This window comes from Sinocyclocheilus anshuiensis, unplaced genomic scaffold, assembly GCF_001515605.1.
Source record: "Sinocyclocheilus anshuiensis isolate Anshui unplaced genomic scaffold, SAMN03320099.WGS_v1.1 scaffold454, whole genome shotgun sequence".
Lineage (NCBI taxonomy): Eukaryota > Metazoa > Chordata > Actinopteri > Cypriniformes > Cyprinidae > Sinocyclocheilus > Sinocyclocheilus anshuiensis.
Genome location: NW_015548217.1, coordinates 4,479,336 through 4,490,180, shown reverse-complemented (window position 1 = coordinate 4,490,180; position 10,845 = coordinate 4,479,336). Strand labels below are relative to the sequence as shown.

Sequence of the window (10,845 nt, the reverse complement as noted above, 5' to 3'; positions counted from 1 at the left end):
AAGAAAAACATCATTCAAAACTGTAAAGCTTTTGCAAAATAAAGAAAACGGCTTTCTGCCATCTCGTTTTTTTTTTCCGAGAACTTCGAAACGCATTACAATTATCCGAAGCTCAGCACAATTTTTTTTTCTTTTGTTTTGTTAATCTGTTAATGATTTAAGTGAAATATATTTTGTGTATAGGCCTATATTCCTTTTTATGTAGCCTATATAGTTTTATTCTGTTTTCTCCGTTCACAGAAACGCTGTAGGTGCTTGATGTGACCTTGTGTGAATCCGTGTTCTACACTGGTTTCAAACAAAAAGCTGCATATTAGGCCATTCATTTTCACTTAAATGTAGGCCTAATGCTTGGCGGTTCGTGACATATCCTCGGATAAACATGTGACTTACCTATGATGAATTTACAGCTGAGTGCGGGCATTTCACTCGTTGGATGCGTCAGCGTCACGTTTGCATAGGCCGTACTATGCCGTCTGACAAACTATATTTTGTACAGATTTTATTTTGTTTTGGCAAGTATTTAATTATTTTGAAAAACGTTGGATTATGCAACAGACGTGCAACTCGTTGTCTCCATGCAGTTAATTAATAAACCATCGGTATCGGCCCTTTTCATGCTATTTCCGATATGTTGATGGCTTTAAAATATAATCAAAAATTGGCCGATACATCGGTGCATCCCTAATATACATATATAATATGATGCTCTTAAATTTGACTTTTAATTTTTTGTGATCTAATAAATTCCTAATATATAAAATGTAAGTTCTGCTTTACATTTTTATCTAATTGAATATTCAGTTGGACTTGAAAATGTCACATTATGAAACTAAACACATTACGGAAATTATCACATTACAGAAGTAAAATGGGTTGTGGTTGCCATTTCATGTTGACTTCAAGGTCACCAGTGTCAAATTATGGTTATATTCAGCTCAGCTATTAAAGGGATAGTTCACCCAAAAATGAAAATTCTGTCATCCTCATGTCGTTCTAAACCCGTAAGACCTCCGTTCATCTTCGGAACACAAATATTTTTGATGAATTCTGAGAGCTTTCTGACCCTTCCATAGACAGCAATGTAATTAACACGATCAACGTCCATAAACGTAGCAAGGAGATCGGTAAAATAATCCATGTGACATCAGGGGTTCAACCTTAATTTTATGAAGCTATGAGATAATTTTTTGTATGCAAAGAAAACAAAAATAACGACTTTATTCAACAATAAAGCATACGCTGTTTACGTTCAGTGGATACTCTCCAAAATGGTGCCAGGGTGACGTGGAGGAGACGATTTGTTGAATAAAGTCGTTATTTTTGTTTTCTTTGCGTACAAAAAGTAATCTCGTAGCTTCATAAAATTAAGGTTGAACCCCTGATGTCACATGGATTATTTTACCAATCTCTTCGCTACGTTTCTGGACCTTGATCGTGGTAATTACATTGCTGTCTATGGGAGGGTCAGAGAGCTCTCAGAATTCATCAAAAATATCTTAATTTGTGTTCCGAAGATGAACAAACGTCTTACATTTTTGGGTGAACTATCCTTTTAAGAAGTGTTATCAACGTTGATTAATGGCTGCTTCATTTATGCATGATGTGTCATATCTCTTTGGTTATGTCACTAAATTGGTTAATGAATATCTGTGTCAGAGTGGACTGACCCCTCTTCACTTGGCGGCTCAAGAGGACAAAGTCAATGTTTCAGAAGTGCTGGTTAATCATGGTGCCACAATCGACCCAGAGACTAAGGTAATGACCTCACACACACAAATTGGGTGTCCATATTTTATGGGGACAGTCCATGGGCATAATGGTTTTCATACAGTACAGACTGTATTTTCTATCCCCTTGCCCTCACCCTACCCCTAAACCTACCCCTCCCACAAAACTTCCTGCATTTTTTAGATTTAAAAAAATTATAATTTTGTATGATTTATTGGCTTGTTTCCTCATGGGGACCAAAAAAAAAAAAAACTGGTGTGACTATACTTGTGGGGACATAGGGAATACTAGGACACACACACACACATTACAGTGTAAAGGTTTGGTGTCAGTATTTTTTTTAAGAAATTAAAACTTCTATTCAGCAAGGAAACATTAAATTGATCAAAAGTTAGAGTTAAGACATTTGTAATATTACAAAAAATTCCTGATTCGAATAAATGCAGTTCTTTTGAACTCTAATCATCAGGTTTTCCACTGATTTCAACATTGATCCTAGAGCAGAAAATCAGCATATTAGAATGATTTTTGAAGGATCACGTGACACTGAAGATTGGAGTAATGATGCTGTAAATTCAGAAATCAATTACATTTTTAAATACATTTAAATAGAAAATAGTTACTTGAAATTGTAATACTATTTCACAGAAATTTACTGTTTTTACTGTGATTTTGATCAAATAAATACACAGACGGACAGACAGACAGTTAGAAAAACGGAAAGACAGACAGACAGATGGGTAGATAGATAGATGTGTGACACACACACACATCTCCGCATGCTATGTCTGGCCATTCCCTCATTGGTCAGTCATGTATTAACATCGAGCGGCCCCGGCTCAAGGTCGTTCAGCACGGCTCTCAGATGGTGAGAGAGTGAGTCAGACAGCAGCACACAGATCAATACTCTACAGCACAATGACCCACACAAAACACTCCCTCACTGAGCAAAGGGAATGAGGCAGAGGAATGACAAAGAACAAATGCATTAATACCCATGTGTGGCATTTAGCAAGAAATTAATTCTAGTGGTGAATTAACACTTCTGCTAAGCCCCACCCTCTTAGTTACTGTTGTACAGAAAAATAAAGCTTTACAAAAAATCCCATAAGAATGATCTGGAGACTTTGAACTTGAACTTTTATATTCATATTCTATTATAAAAAGAACTATCCAAAAGTAATGACTAAATCTCTAAAATCTCCAAATCTCTAAAAATGACTATGGGTTATCAAGTTTATATGTGAAAAAGACAATTAATACAGTGTGATTGTGTTATTAGATATGTTAAGTCATTCTTTGAATATTTCATGGTCTTTTTATGTGTGCATAATTCACGTGCTTGACTGGAAAAAGAAGTCTAAGAGTAATGTGTGTCTCTGTGTTCTGGTTCAGATGGCATATACGCCCCTGCATGTGGCCTGTCACTATGGCAATATAAAGATGGTGCACTTCCTCCTGAAGAACCAGGCTAAAGTCAATGCCAAAACTAAGGTAATGCTCACAGAAAGCAGTTTGCAGTATACTTGAGGCTTAAGAACTGCATTTCTTTAACCGTCTCTTGTTACAGAACAGTCTTTAATGATTGCTGGTGGTCCAAAATACAGATTTAAACTCGGTTTGTCTCTCATGTTCAGAATGGATACACACCTCTTCATCAGGCAGCTCAGCAGGGTCACACACACATCATTAACCTTCTGCTGCAGCACGGAGCCTCTCCTAATGAGCTGACAGTGGTGAGTGCATCACAACAGCACAAGCTCTTCCAAACAAGATGCACAAGTCATGTTAAGAAGAAGTCTGCTGCTACTTTTCTGAGCATTCAGACTTTTTTTAGGCTTACATCAAAAAAGCAGGCAGGAATTTTCCGGGAATTTTTCCATTTCGATTTCATCTTGCACAGGCATGCATTACTCACTTTATTACTGAAGCAAATATAAAAATGTAGGTAATTAATTTTTATCTTCAGTTTGAACATGTGAACATGTCCCTGTGATTTGTCACCACTGCATTGATTTAGCCTTTTTTTCCTTTCAGAATTTTATGTATATTATATTATATTATATAAAATTGTGTATGTAATAAATTGCATAATAATTACTTAATATTCTAAAACATCTATTTATTTATTTATTTATCCATTCATTCTTTCATTCATTCATTTCATTAATATTGCTCTTTTTCCCTTAACCTACAGAATGGAAACACTGCCTTGGCTATTGCCAGGCGCCTGGGTTACATCTCTGTGGTTGACACGCTCAAAGTCGTGACAGAGGAGACGCACACTACTGTGGTGAGGGACTTTGTGTCATAACACTTTCTATTCCACACAATACCGTACACCAGGTGTTATTGTGCTTTAATATAGTGGTTCTCAGACAGTGGATCGCAACACAAAAGTTGGTAGCAGGTCTGTTCTGATAGAGTCACAGATAGCAGGAAAAAACAATGCTACATACTAATAATATAAGCATGCTTTATATTTGATGCAAAGCAAAATTAAGCCACATCATTTATTGTCACTTATTTCTGTTTTTTTTGTTTTTTGCCGTTTTTGCTGTTTTTGCAGACAGTGACGGAGAAACATAAATTGAATGTTCCAGAAACAATGAATGAGTTTTTGGACATGTCAGATGATGAAGGTAAACAAGGTTTCATATGTTTCTGGTCTATTTTTGTCTTCATTTAAGTTTATTTTTGTTCATTTACATATTATTTCTAACATTTTTCATTTAAATTACACAGTTCGTAGAGCCAATGTACCTGAAATGCTCAGTGAGGACTATATTTCAGATGTTGACGAAGGTATCTCTTATTTTGTGTGGTTTGTTCTTATAGCACCTGCTTGTTTCTTTCTTTCTTCACGTTTTCCAACTAACCAGATCTTCTTATTCGGTCTTTTTTCTGTTATAGATTCTTTTCACAACATGGCTATCTCTTGCTGGCTTTGTATTAGTTGCTAGGCTACTCTTTATGAAAATGAAATTCTTCAATATGCAAATCTCTGTTGGCTTGCATATATTAAATCTGGGGTTTGCTATTCTATTAACAACTGTATGTGTAATTACAATTTCACACATACTCTCTTTGTAAATCCAGCCTCTATGTGAAGGATAGTTTTGTTCAGAAGTCTTGGTTGTTAGATATTCCGACAGACGTTTCTTTGGCTCAGTTTGTTTCTGTTTTGCAGTCAGAACCCACAGAGCTTCAGTGTAAGCTAAAAGGATTGAATAGAAGTTTTCCAGTCAGTGCCATGAATGACAATTTTGTGTATCTGTTTATTTCATACTGTAACGTGAGGGTTATGAATGCATTTAATACTTGATAAAATGCATATCAAGAATTAAAAAGGGTGCTACACTCTTAAAAATATTCTATGGCATCGTGAAGCACCTTTATTTTTAAGAGTGTAGGGTGTTGCTATGTGGTTGCTAGGGCATTGCTGTGCCTTTTCTTACTTGCCCAAATCAAAAGAATCCACCTTCTAGTCTCTGTGATATTTTGGTCGCATTTCGTTGTTTATAGCTGTGCGTAACATGCTGTCTGAAACCTTCAACAGTTCTGACGTGGTGAATATAGTTAGGGTTAGGGTTAGGACATGTGGTGAATATAGTGTAACAAGAATACAGCCCTCATTAAACCTGTGTGTGTGTGTGTGTGTGTGTGTGTGTTGTAGAGACTGGAACATGGTGTTTAATTACGGTAAACTGATATTCCTGCATACTCCCGAGGCATAACTGACATAACTCACATGGCTTCTTATTTACAGTACATATTACACCCCTGTGCCCTGAATACACGTGGTCACATGAATATAACCTCAACATTCTGTCATTTATTTCCTGAATGAAAGTGTCTCCTTTACATTATCTTTTAGCTGGATGACAAAAAAACTGATGAATCAATTCTGCTCACAACGCCAGTTGGTAACTGAATGCAAACGTCTGTTTGGCAAAAAACCTTTTGCCATTGCTGACGCTGCTCGCTTTTTCCATCTGATTCTCTGGCTCTCTCTCTGGCAGTGTGAAAGAGCTCAGCTCTGTTTATCCGGGCGTGAGGTGCAGTACTAATAACTCAGATCCCAGGCAAACAGCACCAGTGTCTTACATTTAAAGTCTATGTTTACGTTTTCTTTAGCACATGCTTTTATCTGTCAATAGAAAATCAAAATTGAACATATTTATTTTGTTAATACACATTTTCTTGATCTTATTGAGCACAAGTTATTGCAGCGTCTATTATACATAATTTTTTCCATGCACAATTTTTCTGTAATCTTGAGTCAAGGTGTTTGAGAAGCTTAAGCATTCTTTTCACTCTAATATGCCACACTGAAAAAAGTGATTCATTGAATTTACTACATTTTTTTAAAGGGGTCCTATTATGCTCTTTTTACAAGTCTTGATTTTGTTTTGGGGTGTACTAGAACAGGCTCTCATACTAAGTTGTTCGAAAAACATTTTTTTCACATATTTTCACATGTGAATATTTTTCACATATTTTCCATTATTACAACACCTCTCTCCCCAGTCTGGCATGAACGGCTCGAATAGTTCCTGTATCAAATGAAGGCCCACCTTCTGAAATATGAAATGTGCTGTGATTGGTTAGCTGGGCCAGTGTGTGTTGTGATTGGTTAGCTGGGCCAGTGTGTGTTGTGATTGGTTAGCTGGGCCAGTGTGTGTTGTGATTGGTTAGCTGGGCCAGTGTGTGTTGTGATTGGTTAGCTGGGCCAGTGTGTGTTGTGATTGGTTAGCTGGGCCAGTGTGTGTTGTGATTGGTTAGCTGTGTTGTGATTGGCACAACTCGGCAACACTCGTTGCCTTCTCTAGTGCAGCTCAACCAGGTCTCATCCCATTCGTCGATATTTGTGATATGACAAATCGCGGAAAATATGCGTTGTAGTCCAAATTAGTTGTTCGTTGTAGTTTTTGAAAAGTGATTTCTGTTAAATAAAATATCTCCTTTTGAAGTGGACTTTGAACTTTGTAACTTTGCAGATCTATTTTATGCTCAAACAACAACATTACAGACGAACTAAAGTTGAAAAAGTGAAAAAGCATAATAGGACTCCTTTAAGGTAAGTGGTTGCAATCAATTTATTTTAGCTACATTTAAATAAACAAATTTAGTTGACCAACTTAAATGTAGCTCAAATAAATTGTTTTCAACCACTTACCATAATAAAAGTTGTATAATTTTTTTCAGTGCACTATTCAAAGTTTTCTAACATCCATAGAACTGCAGCACAATTTTCCAGGTGTTTCAAGCCATGAATATTTAGATCACATCTCAAAAGAAGAAAGACAACGATATCTGAACAAACTGCACGTTTTGGGCACTTGCCATCCATATACAGCACCTACTATTACTATTTCAATCACTTTTCTGTGGGAAAATGCTTAACATGAAATTGTGCCTTGTGTTCTTACTTTATTCTGGGTTCACCTAATTTTTTGAGTCTTTTTCTCTGATTCAAAAAAATGAGAATACCCTGGTCATGCTCGTTGGTTTTTGCATGCAACCTGCAAGGGTATTAAAATAACACTATAAAATAAGATAAAATGGGTTAAAACTAGATCAGATGAGTTGCTGATCTGCATTTTTCTGCAAATCTCTAAAATTTGTATTCTACGGTAACATGTTAAATTTGCAATGAAACTAAAGTATTGACAGATCTTCCATATTTTGACGTACATCAAAGTGTAATGGATTATAAAGACAAAAATTGTAGGGTGGGAACTTGAATGAATGAGTCATTTATATCGTTGAGTCATATATATAACTTGTTTCTATTTATCGGTTGTTGATTGGATTTTGAGATGTGGGCATGGCACTCAGAAGTGGTGGGGAGATGAGCATGAGCTTAAGTCTTGCATATGTAACCAGAGAGAAGTCAGTAGTTTTCACTGGAATGTCCAGTTGTGACAACTTATAAATTCTGAGGTAAAATAAATAAATAAATACAATAAAAAATGTAACATATGCACAAATGAATTTTTACAATAATCTCTATAATATGCATTTCGAAAAAAGTGATTTTTCATTTCATGCCAACTTTAAACTTGCAGGGATTATTAACAGGTGTCGCAATGTGTTCAGTGATTCAGGATTGTGAGTTCCTAGAGTTTGTACTCTGGCAGCTCAAGCACGCTGTTCCCGGGGGGCCGCGGTCAGGTGGCAGGCGGTCTTTTTCCGTTGGTCTCCCTCCTTTTTTACTATTTGTTCTGCTGCCTGTAGAAGGGCTCTTTTGTTGTCCCTCTGTTGAACAGGGTCTGATTACACAGAGCAATGCCGAGATCCGATCACCACACTCGCTCTGAAACTGCCTCAAGTGTTACCTCGCTCCCGCGATGACCTCACACAGATCAGACTCGCGCCGGCCCCTCGCCATTTGAACGTCCTGTCAGGCCGCGGCAGAGGTGTGTGTGTGTGTGTGTGTGTGTGTGTGTGTGTGCACAGACAGAGGCAACTGGATCGTTTCAGACACTGTGGACAGGGCCGTAGTGGACATGTGGAAGTAATCGTGCCATTTGGAGTTTACCGGATTGAGGAAGTGAGGCTTCTGGGAATAAAAGAGGACCTGTAAATATTTTTAAAGCTGGTGTGAAGATGAAGGATGGATTTGGCTGTTCAGTGTAAGAGATCTTGTTTATCACGAATGGCTGTTACTGATTCGATCACGCTGTGCAAAAACACACTACACAATAGTTTTGGAAGTGGTAGGGAAGCCGAAGTGTGAGAAAGAGGATATCTGTGTCTGTGTGTTTAAGTTTACTTACAAAACTGTGACCAGAAGTTTGCTTTAACTTTTTCGGGACATCCATAATTAAAGTAAATGTTCTTTTTAAGGCTGTAAAATTTCTAATGATCTCGTGTGCTATGTTCACTCACCACTTGTTAGAAAAGTTTTGCTGACCTGTTAACTTGTGGTAGTGTTCAGGGTGCTAGTGAATTGCTTTTATTGTGTAAGAGGCAGAACAGATTTGGGTTTCTTTTTAGGACATTTCACAATTTAATCAGTGTGTGTATTTGCTTGAAAGAGAGTGAAAGTTGCAGTTCATTGGGGCTGATTTTGGGGGGAGGTGTTCCCCAATCTCTCTCCTAACCTGCATTCACAGCATAGTTGAATGTGGCCCAATTATGGTTTTATGTAAACATTATATGACGGAGCTGTTTTGTGAATGACAGTGTGAACAGAAAACTAATTATGTTAATTCTGGGCCACTTCCAAAAGTGGAAATAAATCTGATTCAACACTGATCATACATTCTTGCTAGAGTTTGTTCTAAATCTTTAACCTTAAATGTTTATGAATTTATGAATTTAATTCAGCCCAAACAGACATTCAACGTTCAAAAGAACAAACAGACATTCAGACTTTTTTTGGTTTGTGTATAATTTAAGCTATGAAGTACAAAAAATTGGTAACATGTAAATTAACTGGTCAAAAATATTATTTAAAATTATTATTTATATTATTTAACTGAACCAAGCTACAGTATATACATCGATTTATACATACAAATACATTTTAATGGGTGAGATTTTTTTTTTTCTTTACAACTTTTTACAATGTAATTTTACTGTTATATTGTTTATACGTTTATACTCTTTTTTTCTTTCTTTTTTAACTAAATGTTTTTTTAAAGAAATTTAGGATTAAATTGTCATTTTTGCTATATTAGGTATATACTGTAAATGTTTTTTTGAAGTTGTAAAAAAACAAGATTATTGGTGTAGGGTTTTGCAAGAGTGTTCTATTTTACAATATTAGTTTTTCCACTACAAAATGTCACTTTTAATTCAATGTGTTACTTGCCCTTTCTTTGTAATTGTTTGCGAAATTTTTGTCAGTGTACAAAATGTGATGACATGATCTATTTGCATGCTGGATTATGATTGGTCATATTTCTTGCCGTTATTTGTATATTGTATTGAAATGGTCTTTTTGTATTATAGTATTATAGATGCCTTTAGATCAAATAATTTATTAGTTTTATTATGTATTATACAGAAACATATAAATATTTTTTCTTTAATATATGTTTAATATAAATCTTGTAATCTTATGTAAAATATGTTTATATTAATGTAAGTATGTTTATATATATTTATATTTTACTGTATTTATTAGAAATGATTAATATATATTCATAGATTATAAGTATTAGTATTAGCATGTAGGTCATGTGAAAATTCTCCTCAAAATTCATAAAATCATAATTGGGGGCTTTTCCTTGCAGCGCGACCGTAGCCTTCCTCTTCCTCTCTCTGCATTCTAGTCTTCCTCTCTCTGCTTCTGCGACCCACTTCACTGCTGCTCTGCTGTAGTGTCCATTAACTGCAGCTTCTGAGGATGGATGGCCTGTTTGAATCCATCTTGTCAGGGATGCATATTAAAAACAGATTTATGGTCACCACGAGCGAGCTGCAACATATGGTCTTGATGTTCTCTAAGTGCCTTGCTTGACTTATAATAATATAATCGAAACAAAAATTGCATGAATCTGCAGCTATGAAAGAGTTCGGGAAGTGTGCCAGTGACTGCTGCGGGATTGTGGGATTGGTGTGGGGCATTTTGGTCCAGCCATTCATTCTTAACGCCAACATGAAATCAAAATGTACCCCATTTACTTCATCTCACTCCCCATGATTCATTGGTGCACATTTTTTCAAAGAAAAATGGAAAACATGACGGAAGTTAAATGGGTTTTGAATGTCATTCATGTTGACTTTATAGGGTCAGTGTCTCTCTGAAGGGTGTAGTAATTCTTTCTTTTGCTGACAGGTGAGGATGCGATGACAGGAGACACGGACAAGTACCTGGGACCGCAAGACCTGCGAGAGCTCGGAGACGACTCTCTCCCTCAGGAAGGATACGTGGGATTCAGCGTCGGAGCCCGAACGGCCAGGTAACATACCCTCACCACATGCAGACAGTGACGTCTAAACAGTGAAAATTACACTTCATCTATTACTGTTTTCAGCATGATATACTCCATGTAGAGCTGTAGGTGCTACAGCGCTCAAAAAATATTCAGTCCTAAAGTTATGATTTATGTATTTGAATTGCATATAATTTTTCCATCCATTAGAATTATATTGTTTTTA

The 10,845-nt window shown here is 36.3% G+C and overlaps 1 protein-coding gene across 29 annotated transcripts in view; it reads left to right on the top strand.

The window, feature by feature from the left end:
* The window catches only part of LOC107654059 (ankyrin-3-like), a 164,097-nt gene that overhangs the window by 116,065 nt on the left and 37,187 nt on the right, over nucleotides 1-10,845 (top strand). For 23 of the 29 annotated variants that reach the window (XM_016440959.1, XM_016440961.1, XM_016440975.1 and 20 more), the window contains 7 exons: nucleotides 1,660-1,758; nucleotides 3,127-3,225; nucleotides 3,369-3,467; nucleotides 3,929-4,024; nucleotides 4,301-4,373; nucleotides 4,477-4,536; nucleotides 10,523-10,646. In XM_016440959.1, coding sequence (XP_016296445.1) covers nucleotides 1,660-1,758; nucleotides 3,127-3,225; nucleotides 3,369-3,467; nucleotides 3,929-4,024; nucleotides 4,301-4,373; nucleotides 4,477-4,536; nucleotides 10,523-10,646 — 650 coding nt within the window. Of the gene's footprint in view, nucleotides 1-1,659; nucleotides 1,759-3,126; nucleotides 3,226-3,368; nucleotides 3,468-3,928; nucleotides 4,025-4,300; nucleotides 4,374-4,476; nucleotides 4,537-8,023; nucleotides 8,370-10,522; nucleotides 10,647-10,845 lie in introns of those variants that run through there. The other 6 variants (XM_016440969.1, XM_016440966.1, XM_016440972.1 and 3 more) reach the window with 2 other exon arrangements.